The sequence below is a fragment of the Dicentrarchus labrax genome, unplaced genomic scaffold, assembly GCF_905237075.1.
Source record: "Dicentrarchus labrax unplaced genomic scaffold, dlabrax2021, whole genome shotgun sequence".
NCBI lineage: Eukaryota > Metazoa > Chordata > Actinopteri > Moronidae > Dicentrarchus > Dicentrarchus labrax.
In genome coordinates, this window is record NW_026136704.1 from 13,647,308 (window position 1) to 13,667,153 (window position 19,846).

Consider the following 19,846-nt stretch of genomic DNA (forward strand, 5'->3'; position numbering starts at 1 on the left):
AAAATAAGAGTGTTAAAAAGAGTTGAAGAAGGTGAACAAATTCATTAACTTATATTCGCATACATTTTCATGGTATATTCGGTAAAATATTGTATGATTTAATTCCTTTATATAATACCGTAGGTGGCGCATGTGCCTACCCAATGCTTTTACGTTACAAAAACAATAACCATTTACCTCCCCGTTACTTTGAAGGTTAACATAACCGGAAGTCGCGTTTGTTGCTCCGACGAACTTTACACCGTTGGCGCAGTGGACTTGTGGAAGTCCCTCGACTGCAGATAAAGTGTTGTTTTCAGTTTTAGTCATACTGTGTTACCATGTCAGTATGTGTAGTTTCTTTTTGACGGTGGAGAGACAGCGTTTCCATGATGGCGGTCACCGCGGCACGGGCGTTTCGATGATGGCTAAACTGAAAACTTAACATAGATAGCAAACTTTGAGCGAGGAGTCTTTTCCCAGACTTTTCCCTGTTATCACTATAGTAACTAACACCGCCATGGCATGCACTGCCTCTCTTTCGCTTTGGGCATTTGCTTTTAGTTTATGCTTCGGCTTGTCCAAGTGCTACTTTGCTATACCATTAAAAATATACCCAGGAAAGTACAATTTATCCTCGGCTGTGAATTTGACTCGGCAAGTGGCGTTAACGTCGGATGGAAACGGCCTCTCGTTGGCCTCTGATCCGACCGGGACAGTGAACTTTCTGGACATGGTCAACAACCTGCAAGGGGACTCTGGAAGAGGCTACTACATAGAAATGTCAATTGGTACTCCTGGTCAAAAGGTAATTTAATCTTATCACAAACACTGTTATTGTTTGCATATCTGGTGTTTGATCATTTGTGCAGGTGGTTTTCAGAAGGGTTAGTCTCACTTAATTGTATGGATTAAAAAAAAAAAGAAGAAGAAAAGTACCCATTTCTTTCCTTTCTTTTGTGTTTCTACTTTACTTTTTAGTCATTGTCATGTGGTTTCACTCCCTGATGGCAAGTCTGTTGTGTCTGCTGTGTGCGAACAGGGTCTGTCCACCATGTGATCCACTGCAGGGGGCTGGGGTGTGTTTGTTTCACCCCAGGGTCTTGGCTACCTACCTACCTGTGCAAGATCTGATATTTGAATTAAGGATAGGACTATGTACGATATTGTGTATCGCCTATCAGATCAATTTACCGTGATAATCGTCAGTATCCTCAAATGGCTTGACTTGAAGACGCTGTCTAGCTCACTAGCATACAGTTTTATATTGATTTCCTTATTTATTGTGAAGAAGGGGACAAGGAGGAGCCTGTGTCTTCCAGTCATTCCTCAAATCCTAAACCTGCCAACCTGGTTGAAGGCTCAGTTTACCTGTTATATCCCCCCACAAAAACAGGTTAAACTGGATGTGTGGAACTAGTATAGAGTCAAAACTACGAGGTGCCTATCAGAAAAATCTAAGGTAAAGTAATTCCAGTATGTTTTAGTGCCAAGTATGAAGTATATTTTCAGAATTATCGTGATAATATTGTGTATCGCAATTATTTTGGCCCGAGATAATCATGACATGAAAGTTTCAACTTAACAACTGTTTGATATGACGCCAACAGCAGGGGGAAAAAACCCAGACTCTGATCATGGGAAGATGAGCCTGGAATATTTTACTAGCACAATCTGTATAAAATAAAATCAGCTGTTAATTTCCAGGTCTGCCTGGGACCATTATGGCAGGATAGTATCATGGCTGTGGGGTGCAGCAGCTGGCTCAAGTCTTTACAGCCTTGGGGTCTGTAGGTAGACTAAACCCCCGCTCACATGCACTCACATGATGCTGCCTGTGAGGACCACTGTTTTCTTACCAGGCAGCTGACGGGGATTATGAGGCTCGCAGGGAGCAAAGAGCAGCCCCAGAGTTGTACAAAAACTGCCCTCATTCAGGCATATTTGCTGCTTATTTTCTTTTGGTTTCACGGAGATATGCCTGTGTAATTTATTGTCATCATTTTATATTGCTCATTATGTAAAGTGCCTAACAAGATCATATTAATGATTAAGAGGGTCTAAATGGTCCCGGAAGAGTTGGAAGAGGGATTCTCCCTGTCACTATTAAAAATACATTACACTTTAGGGTGTTGTAGGTTTAAGGCTATGCTTTGCCATTGTGTTGTAAGTAGATGTGTTTGAAATGGAGCTTAAACTAAAGGTGAATTATCTCATTAGTGATTTGACCTGTTGTTCCTGGGCCTCTCAAGTTAAACAGATCAGAGCTTTTAAGACTCTTGGGTGGCACAGCTGAGTTTCTCAGGCTCACAGAGGCTTATCAGTGCTGCCTGCCTTGTCACTGCCCTGTGTCAACCTCAGAAAGGATAATGTTGCTGCACTTGTAAGAGCACAGTTCACACACAACTTTACAACCAGCCCAAAGTTGTAAAATAGCTTAATATGTGCTGTTCTACAACACTACAGTTTACGGTGTTGCTCTAAGGAGAAAAGTCCTTCCTCAGACTGCTTAGAGAGCGAGTGGTACACCAGGCTTCACTACACTACACTATGGTATATATGTAAGACATCTGTGATGACACCGCAATAACAGTGTCAAGGTTGCCTCACCTGTTGATTATTAATAGATGTAGACATTTTGACTTGTCGTAGCAGGAAACGCACAGGTACAATTTTATAACGCTAACGATGGCTCAGTTCCATAAGTGTTAATGCAATGACATGTCAAAATGACAGCTGTGGAAAGTGTCTACTGTATTTGGGACCAGTGTCAGGTGACTTGCTTTTTACACAACAGAAGAAGTAAACATTGAATGTTTTTAAACAAATATTACTTGCGTCATATTCCTCCTCTGATATTGCAGCCGTTACACTCCTGTACTCTGTGCATAGTGACAGTGAAACCTTCATATCAGTAAGTCATGCCTGCAGAGCTCAATCCACTTTGGTTCAAATTGGTTATGCAGTGCCAAAATGTCCTGTAACTCAATACTATTGAGTTATACTCTCGATATTATTCCAACTAAATGATGATGTTATTACAGGGCTGTGGTGTTAAATGAGGCACTATTCAAATGAGCCACTAATTGCCGCATCTGTTAGCATATGGCACAGCCAGGCTGAGGTGTCGGCTGGAGAGCCTCACATCTGCTAATTGGTACAAACAGGTAGCAGATGCACGTTGCCGCCATGGAGCCACTGCCAATTAGACAGTGAACGCTCAACTGCGGGCGATTGCAGGCTGCCACAGCAGCGGGAGGAAGAGATTTGCCTGAGGCTCAGCAGCCAAGCTAAGGGAGGATAGTGTGACTAGAAAAGATAGGCAGTGTGGGGATAAGGAAATGCCCCTGCTTCCCCTCCTTCACCACGAGGTTCCAGTGTTTTCCAATCTGGCCTGTTTGGCCGGTTCAGACCTTGTGTGAATGGACTGATGCCAGCAGCAGTGAAGGCAGCAGTGGGATTTTAGATGGCACAGCCACAGTGATGGGACCAGGGCCTGTGCAATGAGGAGGAACTGATAAGCCTGACTCTCTTGGACTTGCCAACTGGGTCTTTAAGACATTTTTGATAATTATTTATATTTATATGTACATAGATACATACATTTTTTGTCTTTCTTTTTAATTATTATTCATATTTATTTCAATCGTTTCATAATGACTTAATGCACTCGGTGAACGGGCTCTAGTTAGTCTTGGTTTTAATGTGATCGGCTGGAGTTCTTAAGGGAGCCGAGCATGAGGAAGTGGATTTGTTTTATGTTCCTTGTTTGTTTGCCTAACATTTTAGATAAACAGCTTCCTGTTGGTCTGGTTTGTCTAAAAACAAAGGCTCAGACAGGAGTGACGATAGACTGATTGTTGGAGTTACTGTTTGTGCCTCTGCAGCTGAATGCATGCTCAATGAACACTCAGTATTTTCACTGTGTCATGTGACATCACTGAAGTGCCACCATATAGACCTCTTTGTTGTTGAGTCATCAGGTGGCTGTGGGGCATTAGGTTTATGACCCCATCATGGTGAGGAATGCTTGCTGGTGAGTGTTAATGTGGCCCAGCTCAGTAGCGGAGGTGAGGTGACAGAAGTCGGTTGACTAATTAGTTCCTGCTCGTTGACTCTATGCCTGGAAGACAACATTATCTTAACTGCTGTTAGCTGGTCCCCACTGTCCACATGACACGTACCAAGATGGCTGGATGGGTCATACGGTCATGTCAGTAGCTGGAGGCTGTCGTGTTTGACTCATAGATCACACATTAGAGAGCAATTATTTCAGAGGTGCATAGTAATTTTTGCTCAGTGGCAAAGCTCGTTTCTCTAGAAATTAGGGATACTCCAGTCAGGGATTTTTTGTCCCATAGTGTTTTCATATGCTATATAATACAGCTGTACAGTGCACACCTCACCTCAGTTTGGAGTAAAATATGTTACTCAAAGGAATAATTAGCCTGCAACAAAATTGTCTTTCATTGTCCAGTGTAATAATGCCACACAGCACATTTTTGCTGTACAAGCACAAACAAACATAAACAATAGACATACCAGTAGTATGTCTTGATGAACTCCAATATGGATTTTTCAGATAAGTTTCAATGAGTTGTCAGTTTTTTGTATCAAGTGTACATTCCTGACTTTCCTCACTTCGCTGTTTCCAGTGTAATTTCTTCATCATGTTTGTGTTTTTATTTACTGTAAGGAATTTTGTTGTTCACCTCCAACTTCTTTTTCCTCCTCTATGTATTATTGTACAAACAGTAGCTGCAATGTCTTAGTTGCATTTAAAAAGCTTAAAGTCTTCTTATCAACGTGTCACACTATTCAACAGCTGTCATTTTACCCTGTGACTCAAGAACTCTGTAAGTTAGGGTGTGGTTGTCTTGTAACAGATATCTAATAGCTGTTAAAGAAAACTCTGCCTTGTGTGTTTCAGCTGAACATCCTGGTGGATACAGGCAGCAGTAACTTTGCTGTGGCGGCGGCTCCACACCCATTCATTACTCACTACTTCAACACTGAACTGTGAGTGACTGAAACACGTTGTGTAATCCAGCCATTGGAAATGTCATTCCAATATATATATAGTTTTCTAATGTAGTTATGTTACCTTGTCTACTCTTTATCACCCACAGTCTCTCATGACAAAGACGTAAGCTATTGAATAAATGTATCAGAGATGTTAGCTTTTCACAGAAAGAATGTATGTTCATAGCTTGTCTATACTGGTGAATTAATAAAATAATCTTTGCTATGTAATTACTATCTTTTTGCATAAATATATTATAATAATAATATTTATGTACCCACCACAGGCCTTTGTCTCTATTCACACGTCTTGGCTTCCTCCCCTGTATTTAGCTCCAGTACCTACCAGTCAGATGGCCGGACTGTGGCTGTCCGGTACACCCAGGGCAACTGGGAAGGCGAACTGGGCATTGACCGTGTGTCCATCCCCAAAGGCCCAAATGGGACCATCATCATCAATATAGCTGCCATCTTGTCATCTGACAGCTTCTTCCTTCCTGGGGTCAACTGGCAGGGCATCCTGGGACTGGCCTATCCCATGCTGGCACGGGTGAGAGAAAAAAATTAAAATCTTAAATCGCAGTATTTGTTGAAAAAGCTTAAATTCCTTCTCACTGATTTGATGTTGAGTATGAAAACAGTAAATTTACTCTGAAAAATATAAATGAGTTCAATACAGTATTTTGTGCATACTTTGTAAAGGATATCATAACATATGTTTAAAGTAAATGTTTTGTATAACCTTTATATGAAGTTTATAAAACATTTGAAAAACATGCAAGAAACGGACAAATGAGAATATTTTGTCTAGAAAATGCTGTGCGCACAGAGGGGAAACTTGATAATATCAGGCTTTATCAAGTTAATCAAGCAGTACAGCATAACTTCCTACTGTCCCACATCTTTTTTACAGCACTGAACAACCTCTCAAACTGAGATCTTATCTGGGTGTAGTCATGGACATTTCACATGACAACAGAAAAGTTTCGTGTTCATGATTTATTTTCAGCAACCAAGGGTGTGATGCCGTTTCTTTTTTTAATATCCCCACTTTAATTTACTTACGTTGCTCTCATTCGTTAGTCTGTATCATTCTTCACAGGAATATTTGTTAATTTCATTTTTTACACTGAATTAAAAAACTTAAAAGTATTACCCAACATATTGTACCACTTCAGTCCATTAGGTTTGTCATAAGGTAATTAATGAACTACAAAACTACACGTAATTATCTAGTCTCTTCATTAGAAATGTATTAGAATTTAAAAAATTCAAAATAAATTTAGTGTAGAAGAAGCTCATTCTCAAAGTTTTTTTTTTTTTTCAGTCAATTACATTCAGGTACAAGAACATGCTATGTATGTATGATAGACGCACAGAACCAAGGTGCTTCGCCCGGTGTCCACTTTTCTTTAACGTGATAATTTGGTGTCGATGGGAAGAGAGTGACGTCAGCTTAAACCAACACAATACATTCTTTCATTCTGTGCTGACTACAGCAACCTTTGGGATCAAATGCCAGTGATTGAAGGGCAGATATGGCCACACTGACCACTTTGTGCTGCCAGCGTCTTCAGAGTGCTCAGGCTGATCTTGCCTGAGGGCTGTCTGTCATGCGTGACATGGTATCATAGCACTGACATGGAAATGCATCTGAGGAAAACAGAGAGAACATCCTTTTGTCAAGGAGCATACTGCTGTCTCGTACAGTTTACGCCAGTCCACGCATACACACATAGTACACACAGTGGTCCGAATATTAATATTATAACACTGTAACACAATAATATAACACTACCCTTTTTAAACTCTTTGTGTCTTAAAACTTCATTAAAAAAAGTTTAGTTTTTTTCTGTTAACATTAGCAAAAAATACAAATTTTAAAGTCTGAATATCTATTAGCCTGTCAGGGATTAACTTTGCTAATCTCTCATTTTTTAAGTGCACCTTTGTTCAGTTCCACAGGCAGACAGATAATGATTTAAGTGTTCAATTCAGTTTTATTTGTATCGTGCCAAATCATAACAGAAGTTATCTCAGGACACTTTTCAGGTAGAGCAGGTCTAGACTATACTCCCTACAAAATGATTTACAGAGACCCAACAATTCCCACCATGAGCAAACCCTTGACAACAGTGGCAAGGAAAAACTTCCTTTTAACAGTAGCCATACATGTTCAACAAGTTTGGCTACCTAATCAGGAGAAAGAATTGTCAACAATATCACCTATGGGGAAAACGGTTAGGGTCAAGTCCTTTTTCAGATATCTGTTATAGCAGCAACCAGGGTATTTATTCTTGTCCTTCTTACTCCCAAAGCCCTATTACAGACTTTAAGACTTCATTTCAGTTGTGTACTTTTAGAATTCACTTTTTTATTCATGTTTTCTAAACTTGTACTTTATGTTATTGGTTGGAAAAGTCAGTCTGGATAATCACACAATCTTAAAGCTTCCAATGCAAATGTAAAAGCTTAAAATGGATTAACAGGAATTAATGATTACACATCTCCTGTCTCTCAATTAGCCTGATAAGTCTGTGGAGCCCTTCTTCAACTCTTTGGTGCAACAGCTGGGAATTCCTGACATCTTTTCCCTCCAGATGTGCGGTGCTGGACTGTCAGCCAGTAGCACAGTGGACCCAGTGGGAGGCAGTCTTGTGAGTAGTCAGGAGGGGCTGTAAATAAGCTTTGGTTGTAAAGACTTTTGACCTAAACATAAATGATTTCTGCCTCTAATTGTGTATTTTTGTGATACAGTAGGTGTCTGGAGTTATTTAACATGCACAGTATCAATTATGTGCTTCACTCATTGAGGACTGGGATGTGCTTGAGTACTCCTCAGACAAAATAAAGTCCACCACTGGTGGCTCAGACATAGCAGCGTTTTAGAAACCTAATAGCTTGTATCCTCCTCGTCAATGTGGTTTCTCCATTGGAGGCCAAGTCTAGTTAGAGAGGAGCTAATTAAGCTAAGATAGTATCCTACTGAGAGCAGGTCTGTCACGTTTATACGAGCGGCCTCGGTGCCTCGCTCACTGCATCTCCATCATGTGACCCACTGATCCAGACAGATGGATAAGATGGCAGGGAGTGTGTGTGTGTGTGTGTGTGTGTGTGTGTGTGTGTGTGTGTGTGTGTGTGTGTGTGTGTGTGTGTGTGTGTGTGTGTGTGTGTGTGTGTGTGTGTGTGTGTGTGTGTGTGTGTGTGTGTGTGTGTGTGTGTGTGTGTGTGTCTGTCTGTGTCTGTGTCTGTGTGTGTCTGTGTGTGTGTGCTGCCAAATGTGGAGGGATAAACCTTTGCTAGGCTCTTGTTGGACATAAACTGTGTTGTTTTGGTCACAGTTGACCCACACATGAGTGAAGTATGTTTGTTCCTTCCTCAGATCATGGGAGGGGCCGAACCAACTCTGTATCGGGGGTCAGTGTGGTACACCCCTATAGTAGAGGAGTGGTACTACCAAGTGGAGGTTTTGAAGCTGGAGGTTGGCGACCAGAATCTGGACCTGGACTGCAGAGAGGTAAACTTCAAACTCACTGCATTGCTTCCATAATTATCTCAAACATCACCATGAAGAGACAGTGTTACCTCTAGGAAACACTTTTTTAGCAGTTTTTTAGCAGTGGGGGCAGGCCCGTCCGAACAACCCCGTCGGCAAACGTTTTACGTATGAAACAGAACTGACACTTCGCTGCGACACAAACGAATATATTTACCGTTTTAATGTTTCTAGATGTTTGATATCAGGACGTTGAGCTGAGAACTGACAAGTTGAACGTTGTCCAATTAAAACAGACCCACCGCGGTGACGTTTTTGGTGGAGCTGTTAGTTGTGCGTCTGTCCCATTTCTGATACCGTGGCGGCAGAAATTTAACAGCAGCGGGCCGCCGCTCCAAAATCTACATAGAGGAAACACTGACAGATTTACATTAAATGCCAGTAAATATTTGAAGCAGAAAAGCAATACTGGTGGTACAACATTCATTCTCTTAGAACACAGAAATGAAACAGACTAGCCATACTGCAAAGGAATGTAGTCTGTTTGGTATTTTTTCTGCTTGTGAAAGAACTTCCTCATTTTCTGTATTTTATGTTTGCCTCAAGGTCTTCCATAGGAGCCTGTTGAAGTGAGAAAACTCCTACTGCACTTCACTCTTTCTCCCTCTCTTTCAGTATAACATGGATAAAGCTATAGTTGACAGTGGGACGACACTGCTGCGTCTTCCTGTCAACGTCTTCAATGCGGTGGTAGAAGCCATCACACGCAGCTCTCTGGTACGTTGCCTTCTCTCCACAGACAATGATGAAACATGTTGTCAGAGCAAAGAGATGCAGGGGAGGATAGCACACTCACTGTTCAAGGACATGGTATATTTGAGAGGAAGGATCAGGTTTTTTCTGCTATAAAAATATGTTCGCCCATGCTTTTTTTTTTTTTTTCCCCAACCGATTCTACTTTACACATTATTCACCTTTTTGTAACCGCACACAAACAGTACTCAAGGTTAATTTGAACCTGGAAGCAACGTTTGCAATTAATGTACCCACATCTTTGTAGATTAATCCCAAGTGGGCAAAATGAAAGAGAACAGCAAAACCTGTTTTGGTGCTGTACTGACCTTCTGTTTCTTTCTGTTTGTCTCTGTCTCTCTCTGTCAATTCCTCTTATGTGTTTTTTCCTCTTTTGGTTCAGATCCAGGATTTTTCTTCAGGGTTCTGGGATGGCACCAAGGTTGCATGCTGGATGAAGGGAGAGACCCCCTGGAGGTTTTTCCCCAAGCTGTCCATCTACCTAAGGGCCACAAACACCAGCCAGTCCTTCCGCATCACCATCCTGCCTCAGGTACCTGAATAAACATAAACACAGCTCTCCATCAACCTAAGGGCCACAAGCTCTTGTCGTTCCTTCTTCCTCTCTATTGATGTCTTTTGTCTTGCAGATGTACATCCAGCCAATCACAGACGTGGACGGCACATTAGACTGCTTCCGTTTCGGAGTGTCTTCGTCAGCTAATGGCCTGGTGATCGGCGCTACCGTTATGGAAGGCTTCTACGTGGTGTTCGACCGCGCCCAGCGGAGACTGGGCTTCGCACTCAGCAGCTGTGCAGGTGAGGATATGTAAAAGACTAAGACAGGAAAGTATGTAAAACATCATATAGCATATCATGTGTCCAAACATTGTCAGCTGATGTTAATAAATTGGTTCACTGTGTATCTGAAAACATTGATTTGGATGGTAATCTGTGAGTAAGGATGAAGTAGCAATAAATACACTCAAAGTCTGCTACAGCTGCTCAGATTTATTCTGTTTTCTATGTATGTATTTAAAAGCTTGCTTAGAGCAGCAAATATTAAAGCTTTTATGAAAGGGCTACAGGTTTAATCTCTAGCATGGTTTCTTCAATGTTCATCTATTACAAATAATGCTGATGATATTGCTTCAAGAGATGTAACGTAAAGATCACAGTCAGGAAGTCCATAAAGTGCCCTGATTAATTGATAAGTTACGGAAAAGCAAACTGTAAAGTGTTACTATTAAACAATGCTTCAGTTCACTGACCAAGACCTTGAGAATATCCGTTCATTATGACCTGAACTGCAAATGTGAGACCTCAAACAGTGGTACTTCCCTGTAGTTATGTGCACATATGAGCTTAGGCAAGGCCTCCCACTCCTAAAGTACAAAGACCACTTTTGTTTCCAAGTTAAGCAAACAGACTTGGAGCAGATGTAGGCTGAAGGTTAAGGATGCAGGCTTGTGACAGTAAGGTTGCCAGCTCTAATTCCTCAGCTGGCTGGTAAAATCTAGACAGAGAAAACTAGAATAAAGCAAATAACGTTTACTTCAGTTATTGCCGCGAGTCTAAGACAACTGTTGTTTTAAGAAGCTGCCACAAGTAAATCTAAGCTTAATCTTAATACAGTTGACGTTTTATATCTCTCTTAACTGTATAACTCTGTCTTTTATTTCTGTGCAGTGAGCGGTGGGGTGGCTCTTTCGGAGATCGCGGGGCCCTTCTCAGCAGCGGACGTGGCGGCCAACTGCTCTGGCGGGATGCTGAAGGAGCCTCTCCTGTGGGTGATCTCCTACGCCCTGATGGCAGTCTGCGCCCTGGTCCTCATCATCCTGTTGCTCTTGCTGGTGCTGCCCTGTCGACGCAGAGACCGCTCCGGGGAGATAACGGACGAGTCCTCTCTGGTCCGCCACCGCATCAAGTGACTGAGAGGAAGTGGACAGGCGGACAGGGTGAACAGGCAGGGGAACGGCGAGCAGAGCCCATCCACAGCGGTGGAGAAAGGGGTGAGGCTCGGCCCGCACCGAACAATAACCCTCGGCTCTGAATGTCTGAATGACTCCAGACTGCACTCATTAGGTTGCCCCATGGACACGGACAGATCAGCTGCTTCTTGAAGGGAAAATTCACCCTAAAAGCACTTCTGTTGGTGGTGTATTTATAGTTCCAATGTCTCGTTTGGTCGTGTATTTTTTTTTATTCACACTGATAATTGGTCATGTCATATGTAGGCACTGACACAGAGAAACACATCCAGCAAAGAAGAAGAAGAAGAACGGGTCCAATTTCCCAACTGACAGTTGCTTTAAAATTTCATAATGTCATGTAGCTACAGGGAGGTTTTTTAGAAATGGGTATGACTTACCTTCTCAACTGGGAAGACTTGTAATGCTATCAGTTTTGCATACGTATTACACTGACTCAGTTCGAGAGAGCGCTCAAATCAGGTTCAGGCTTGTTCTTTTTAGGGCCGTCAAAATGTATTCTGGGAAATACAGGATATCACTAACACAAATAGAAGGGTGAACTGAAGTATGAAACATTTTATCACAAAGTAACTCCCTACACACACCAGCAGTGATGCATAACGGTATGGAAATGGTTAAGGGTGGAATTTCTTCCTTACAGACAATCACAGGACAGTGGGTGGGGACATAAATGGCACAAGCTCAACAACCATTGGTGTATTCATGAACGACTTGCAAGTTACTGATTTTATTTCCAGGCAAACTGTTGTTTAATTGTAAATTTCTAAGGGCATGCAACCTCCTAAAATGTGCCTTTACAGTTAATAATCTGCTCCCCACAGATCTTTTTAAAGATCTACTTTAACTCTGCGATCAATGAAGGAATGTTTCTGGAGTTAATAAGTTAAGCTCCAGTCTTCTATGGAGTGAGGTGTGTGTGTGTGTGTGTTAGTGTGTGTTAGTGTGTGTGTTAGTGTGTGTTAGTGTGTGTTAGTGTGTTAGTGTGTGTGTTAGTGTGTGTGTGTGTGTGTGTGTGTGTGTGTGTGTGTGTGTGTGTGTGTTAGTGTGTGTGTGTGTGTGTGTGTGTGTGTGTTAAAGTAAGAGGAAAAGCTGCTCAATCACTGTTCATAGGAAAAATATTAATAGAGGTTACACACGTTTACAGTGCCTGTAGTGCCTTTAAGTCTCAGCTCACTGCTGATACAAATGGATATACTGTATTAGTATATTAGTATACAGTATAATTTACAGTGTTGAGACTTACTGTACTGACTTGCACTTGTTTCAGTCAGTCTAAAGTGTAATATAAATCTAAAGATCAATATTTCTCGATCTGTTATGCAATTTATTGTATTAATGTAATTTTACTAATTCTGTATGCATCCAACTTTATATTTAAATCTTTTTGAATGTACTATTAGTCCAAATCTTTGCTTTTTAGACACTAGATGTTGAATGGAACATATGTATACTGTACATTTTATACAAACAGTAAAGTAGAGGCCAAAGGATTTTTGAAACTGACCCACTGGATACACATGCTCCCTCTGGGGTGCCTGTGGACTGCAGCGAAACTCACCGACCTGTTAGCAATAAACAGTTGTTCTTTTCACACTAGTGATGGCTTCATATGTAAAAGTCTTGAGTGATATGAGTCATTAAGCTGCACCAATACGTCACCATCTGCCAAAATGTTTGTAAAATTGTCAAATTAAATGTTCACTTATTTATAAGTGTATTTTTTCCGTGCCAAAATTGTACTTGTTGTGTAAACAAAATAACTTGTCAAATCAAAGATGTAAATCATTTTAAATGAATAAATATTTCTTTTTGTGAACGGTTACTCAGGAACAAAGCATGCTTTGGGAGTCGGTGGGAACGAGCTTGATGTGGTTTGTGAGCGACATCTTGTGTTGAGCCATGGTATTCACTGGCTCAAAGTTCACCATGAATACAAATGAAACAGTTCCAGCCATATAGCCTAAAATAAAGACGTTATATATTTCACATAAATATACAAAAATAAAACAGATTGTTATAAAGAGATAATACGAAAACATTGGTCATTGGAGCTTATTGCATTAAACCTGCATCAACAGTGATGTAAATCAGAAGACACATAACTTATATCGTAGTAAATAAGTTATGGTAGTGATACAGAGATTGTTGAGGCATATTTATAAAAATTTATCTCGGCAAAAAACTAGATCATAAACTAAACAACAACAACCAACACGGTTCATCTTTGGTCCTGTCATCAGTCTTCTTGATGCTTCTGTAAACAGACAAAAAAAATACAATTAGTTTTTTGTTATTGTACATATAATGTAGTGGTAAATACTGCAGCTATTACTTAAAATGCTTTTAATCATTTAACGTTAAATAATAATAAATTATCATGACAGATGACCAAAGCCCAAAGTAATGTTTTAACTTTTGTTTAGCCACAAATCCAATTATCAAAACGGTCGCTGATGGATTTTCAGTTAAATGGTGAACACACAACAATGTTATTTTTAGCTTAGCAAGAATGAGACCAACCATATAGTTTGCCCAGGGAGAGCAGGCCGAAGACCAATTGGATTATCCCTTTTACTTGTCAATAGAATTTTTACAGGCATGATTAAGAAAGATAAAGATAAAACTAGGTATTATTGCTGATTATCCAGCATAAGTCAAGCAGTATTACTTGGAGCACCAGACAGATAAACCTTCTTACTGCATCTGGTCCTCCAAGCAGATTAAATCAAATGCTACAAATTATCTGCACATACAGTGCATGGGAATCCTGCCTTTACAAGTCCAATCCTTCTTTGGTTTTTACCCTCATCTGGTGGTGGATCCAGTCCAGAAAGTAGGTGACGTTGCCGTAAACACCTGGTCTCTTCTGCCCAGTGCAGTGTTCCCCCCAGATATTGTCCCCTAAGAGCCACCATACTCCGTCCTTCAGGGACACCAGAGGACCACCGCTGTCATTCTGAGAAAGAGTTCAGCACAAAACTGGGTGAGTTTTTATGAACAACAACTTTAGACATTTAACACACACATTCAGTCTCAAGGGCTTTACAGTGATTTTTTTGGGTGAAATTTAAATGTTATTCATTCAGTTTAAAAAGCATTTAAGGTCTTTCAAGGTCCATGAAAAGCACTGAATAGTTTAAATAAAACATGATATCATGGTCAGCTGCCACCTCAGGGTTGCAACTTTACATTCATTGTTGACTCGACTGTATAAATGGTTTGTTATAATTCACAAAGTGGAACAGATTATTATGTAGAATACAGTGCAGGTCTTGTTTTTACTTTGCCTCAGAGCAAATTACATAAGGGCATGAAAATGCTTTGAATTCTTTCAAGAACACAAACTATTTTTATGTCACTGCTCAATTTGTGCAAGAAAAACTGAATCGTACCAGAAAGCGTCTCATTATAAAGAGTGTTTGTTGTTGCTTCATTAGTGAACACTGATTTATTTGAGTACTCTTTCCTGTAGGATCTCTTCAGTCTGTATTAAAAGAATGTATTTGCAGCTAATGCCTAAACATATTAACCCTGCAGGCCGTTTGTCAGCAGTCACACTGCAATCGCCTGGTGCTCACTATACGATAAAACAAACTGCTCTTTGTTCAATGTAAATATTTTATTTCTGTTGGTTTTAGTATTTAAACTTCATCTTTACACCTTTACCAAAAAGAGGAGGCTGTGTGTGAGTGTTTGAGTCTCTTGTTTGTCTTACAAGACACATGTAGGCTACTGCGTCCGTCTCTCTGGCACATAACATGTCCTGTGATATCCTGCCATTGTAAGCGATGGAGCTGTTGCAGTCTGCAGTATCTATGAGAGAGACCTGAGTCTCCATCAGGTACTGAGAGCCTGTCAAATGACAAGATATTGAAATAATGTATTTAATTTAAGTAACTTTAGTGTTTGCTCATACACACTGTATTTGTAGTAAAAACACCAGCAAGTAAAACAGAGTTAGAGTGCCATCCAGTGGTAGACACACACAGGCAGACTGCAGTAGACACTAATGCTTTAATCTTTAAACATGTGAAAACTAAATATCTAATCTTTATATTTAATTTCGGATATTTAGTCTCACCTCCATTTACTATTTCACCAAACTGTGTTATCCAGCCCTTCTGGTGATCAGTGATGTTCAGACCAACATTTGGGAGGCACACAGGTCCAATGTTACTGGAGGCTACCAGAGAAAAGAATATATCTGTTATTTAAAGTTTAAAAAGAGAAAAAAATGTATTCTTTATGACAAAGGTGACATTGTGCAGAGTTTTACAGCTTCTGAGCTCTCTGGACACAGATGTATACATTCATCAGCTGGTTTCCACAGTATAAGGGATATACACACAGCAACAAATCATGAAGGTAAAAATGAGGTGTTGGTTCAACTATATGATCAATTTAAAGGATGTAGCTATACTGACAGGTGTTTGTATTATTTTGTACACCCCATTTGTATCAATGAGGGGAGGCTAAATAACATAAACACCTCTTTGTATACTAGAAAAAACGTCATAAAACGGGATTAACTTGCATTGTACTGCACCCCTGTGTACCTGTGATGTCCAGAGGTTTAGAGAGCCTCATCAGAGCGATGTCATTCCTACGAGTGAGACTGTTGTAGCCCTCATGGGCAATGATGCGGCTCACAGAGTAAGCAGGGTTGAACAAAGTCCCCAATGGATCCACAATCCCAGCATACACTACCCAGTCTCCAGGGCTAGAGGCCCTGCAGGGGGAGAGACAGCAGAGAGTAGATTCAAGCTGGCTCAGACCACAACCACTGCTTTAAGAAGTATGATGAAAAGGCCTCACCTGGCTACACAGTGTGCTGCAGTGACTATCCAGTAGGGGGAGATGATGGCTCCACCACAGTGGTGAGAGCCCACAACCTGCATGCTGACCTGCCATGGCCAGGCCCCTACAGAGGCCAGCTGACCCCCAGAGGCCCTGCTTGAGTTCACCCCACTGCCACAATCTGAGGACAAAACTGCTGTTAGAGAGGACGCAATTCACTGCCACACTGCTTTTACCAACAAGTACAAAAGAGGACACAGTTCTGTACAACCATAGTGTGAATAGATAGAGACATACCGTAAAGAAGAGAGTGAACATACAGTGATCTCATCAAATATATAATAAATAATATAATCATACAGTTTCAACAGAAACACATTACAGTATCCTATGTGGGGGAAAAAAAACCTGTTTTGAACCTTGAAACATCTAAAGACAACAAAGGATCAAGCTTTGCAAAAGCCTCAAGTCTTTTTCATTTCATTTTCACATTTAATTTGTTGGGGAACACAAGAACACAACATAAAGGAGATCAAAAGGACTGCAAGGAACACACAGTCCTGCACACAATTTTACCAGAAACAGAGACAAGATGTTCCAACTTCTCTGTCTTAGATATTTATATTAATATGGAAATTAAAAACATTCAACTGCATCAAATTAACACAAATGCAGACCCACTATCCACCCTCTTGTGACAAGACTGCAGAAAAAGAAAATGTAAATAAATAAACCTCAAATCCTCTACTATAGTGGTTCCCAACCCTTTTCTATTGTTTCACTGAAGATCTCTAAGTGACATATTTTATGGACATTTTCATATTATATTCAAAACTGTACAATCAACCCAAACAGTGAACTCTGCAAGAAGCTTGTGTGAAATGAGTGATTTGGTTTAATGTTGAGCAGATACAAACTTAATAGGCTTCTTTTCTGACAAATCTAGTGTTTTCTTGTCCCTGATGCTTGGCCATTGATCTATTAGACAATTTACATTTACTTTTCTTCACAGAAATTAACCAAATGCTGAGATATATTTTTTATTTTTCCTACACACTTTAAAATCAAGAAGGCCCTGTAACCCCCTATGAAGCTTTGTGGATCCTTAGTGGGGGTCGAGTTGATATTTGTACAATGTATAATGACAATGTGTATTAACATACCAGTACAACGCAACGTCACAGCACTGTTGTTGGGACAGGTATTGCTGCAGATGGCAAAAAAAGGACATTTGACATGGATTTAGGTTCATATTGATTCAGTTGTAACATCTTTATACAGGTTTACCTCGACCAGTTTACTAACCTGAGCACAAGCTGCTGCAGTATGGATGCCTCAGGGTTGAAGTCAGACTTTACAAGTAAGAATCCATCATCAGAGTCGGTCTTCTGCTGGCCTGATTTAAAATACGTGCCCCTGTCGAACCACAGAGTGGAAAATACAGCTTCATTTAAAACACCTTTATCCTTCACATGTCAGAATAATAGAGAAAACAGTCAGTGAGCATCTCACCTGCTGTATCCAATATTCTGGCAGCTTGCTCTGCCCTGTCGTTCTGTCCAGCCGTGAGAACAAACAGTCCTCCAGTTTCTACTCTGAGTCGAATAGATCTGGAGCAGGAAGGTGGAACCATGCAGCCTCACTGAGCACAAACAGCAAACACAAACAATGACTTGACATATTGTCACAAGGAGGTGAAGAAGGCAGCCACGCCAGACTCTGGTGAAAACAAAATCCTATGTAGTCTTCACTTGAGGTACCTTGATGTAAGCCCATATTACTCTTACGAGGTAATCATGAACAGCAGTGTATATAATGATTGAACTGAAAAACAATGAAAAACTCCATAGTTGACAAATACAGGCACAGAATTTCTTAAATTTAAGGCTACTTTACACTATTCAATGTGTTCCTTTTAGCTGTAAAAGATGAGCAGACTGCGTTTTATAAATACGAAGGCGAGTGAACACATCAGAGGGTTTTCAGGTGTGTTTTATCCTGCACTTTGGCCCCTGGAGGAGGTTGTTTACCGCAGTTAGCTTCATCCTGGCCTGCAGGACAGTCCGTCACCCCATCACACCACTGGGACTCCCACACACATCCCCCATCTCCACACTGCATCCCGTGCACACAGGGTGAGGAGACTGGGAGACAAGATGAGACCGAGGAAAAGACTTTAGACTATACTGGGTGTGTATGTGTGTGTGTGTGTGTGTGTGTGTGTGTGTGTGTGTGTGTGTGTGTGTGTGTGTGTTGAAAAGGTTCAATCCACATAAAGGTTGTAATAGCATATGATTTATTACAGTGGACAGAGGGGATAAATCCTGCACTCACAGTAATAAGCAAGGAGGATTCCAGCCAGCAGCAGGAGGAGCAGCAGGGAGATCACAGCAGCCACAGTGAACTTCACACACCTCTGTTTTACATCTGACGGGACGACACACACACCATGACTGGAAACCCATTTACATCCAGCTTACCCACTTGTGTAATGTGTTTAATAACGCACATTTTAATCATAAGAAAACATCCGTATGTTTGTTCTTTATTGTATAAAGCATACAGTATGAATGCATCTCTATTACTAACAGAAACTTCTGCTCTATGACACATCACAATAATTAGAATCTATTAAAGGAATACAATTATTATATTATATTATATTAAATGTATTTTTAATCATATATAGGAACTTTTGAGTTTTGATTATTTATTTGAATAATCATTGTTATCTGTATCTCTTACATAAAAAGTTCTACAGTATTTAGTTATGAGGGTATTAACTTGTTTTGTTTCAACTAATGTCCAAATTAATGGATATTTTACAAAAATGCATAATTAGCTTGCAATCTTTCTTTGAGAAAAAAATCACACCCAAAGCCTGCACAGAGTTCCTGTTTTAACTGTTATATTAAAATCAAATTAACAGTACAAACTGCTAATACAATGAAATGAAAAGGAGATTGGACTACCTTTGTGTTTGGGAATGGAGTGGCTGATCTCAGGCGGGGGTTTCGGGGCCAGATGATGAACATATTGAGGCTTAACATCTGATTGGCTGAGTGGAGGAAGTTTTCTCTTGTCATCTGTCCGAATGAGACAGGGACCCGAGTCCAGACACTGTCAGTAAGGTATTAAGTGATGAGAATAAAGCTTCCGAAGCCTGGCAGCTTATAATGATGGCAGAAATATAAATGTACAAGTGAGACTGTTACAATACAAAATCATAAATTTTTTACTAACACACATTTCTACACTTATGACATTTGTATTACTATTATAGTATGAATAAGTTACTCTATTTATATATATATTCCTATTTCAAGAAGTTCTTCAAACTAATATAAATACAATTAAAAACTTACCGGATTTGTGGTCATTTTCTGCTTAACCATCAATATCCTACAGTTTCCTGGTGGACGCAGTTGAAAAAAAATATCTTACTGCAATAATTCAAACATCAGTCTGAATAATCTGGTCAATATCAACATCCACTCCAAGAGCAATTGAAGCAAGAAAAGATATTTTTCACAGCTCTGCTCTCTGATGAAATTCAGATCTCTAGCATCACCTCTCACATTTGCCCTGCTCTGCCCTCCTCATCCTCACACCACCGTGATAAAATAAAGAGTGTGCGTAATCGTCTGAGTGGCCACTCCTCACACTTCACCGGGATTGGTTTAAAGTTTCCCTCCTGTGCACACAACAAGCACAAAAAGGACTGTTGCCTCGTATAAACATCCCACAAGCGTTATCTGCTGAACTG

General features: G+C 40.4%; 2 protein-coding genes across 2 annotated transcripts; one reads left to right on the forward strand and one right to left on the reverse strand.

Annotated features, from left to right (window-relative positions):
- Positions 1-246: 246 nt before the first annotated feature.
- bace2 (beta-secretase 2) lies at positions 247-13,105 on the forward strand. The gene is made up of 9 exons (XM_051399193.1): positions 247-787; positions 4,910-4,998; positions 5,335-5,551; positions 7,527-7,658; positions 8,384-8,518; positions 9,173-9,274; positions 9,693-9,842; positions 9,940-10,108; positions 10,979-13,105. Exons 1-9 carry the CDS (start codon positions 500-502, stop codon positions 11,218-11,220), a joined length of 1,524 nt encoding a protein of 507 aa, XP_051255153.1. The 5' UTR covers positions 247-499; the 3' UTR covers positions 11,221-13,105.
- A 134-nt stretch (positions 13,106-13,239) lies between these two features.
- On the reverse strand, positions 13,240-19,713 carry LOC127362913 (transmembrane protease serine 2-like). Its single transcript, XM_051399194.1, has 13 exons — positions 19,446-19,713; positions 19,053-19,200; positions 18,415-18,507; positions 18,111-18,224; positions 17,593-17,722; positions 17,386-17,496; positions 17,244-17,287; positions 16,099-16,261; positions 15,840-16,012; positions 15,365-15,466; positions 14,999-15,135; positions 14,087-14,239; positions 13,240-13,537 (listed from the first exon to the last, which is right to left on the reverse strand). The coding sequence occupies exons 1-13, from the start codon at positions 19,473-19,475 to the stop codon at positions 13,520-13,522; spliced, it is 1,416 nt and encodes a 471-aa protein (XP_051255154.1). The 5' UTR covers positions 19,476-19,713; the 3' UTR covers positions 13,240-13,519.
- Between the last annotated feature and the right edge of the window lie 133 nt (positions 19,714-19,846).

Coding starts and splice junctions, on each gene's coding strand:
- bace2 (XM_051399193.1), top strand. CDS start 500: ATGGCATGCACTGCCTCTCTTTCGCTTTGGGCATTTGCTTTTAGTTTA. Junction 5,552..7,526: donor CCTATCCCATGCTGGCACGG/GTGAGAGAAAAA, acceptor TCTCTCAATTAG/CCTGATAAGTCTGTGGAGCC. Junction 7,659..8,383: donor ACCCAGTGGGAGGCAGTCTT/GTGAGTAGTCAG, acceptor TTCCTTCCTCAG/ATCATGGGAGGGGCCGAACC.
- LOC127362913 (XM_051399194.1), bottom strand. CDS start 19,475: ATGGTTAAGCAGAAAATGACCACAAATCCG. Junction 16,013..16,098: donor GCAGCACACTGTGTAGCCAG/GTGAGGCCTTTT, acceptor CTCCCCCTGCAG/GGCCTCTAGCCCTGGAGACT. Junction 15,467..15,839: donor TAAACCTCTGGACATCACAG/GTACACAGGGGT, acceptor TTTCTCTGGTAG/CCTCCAGTAACATTGGACCT.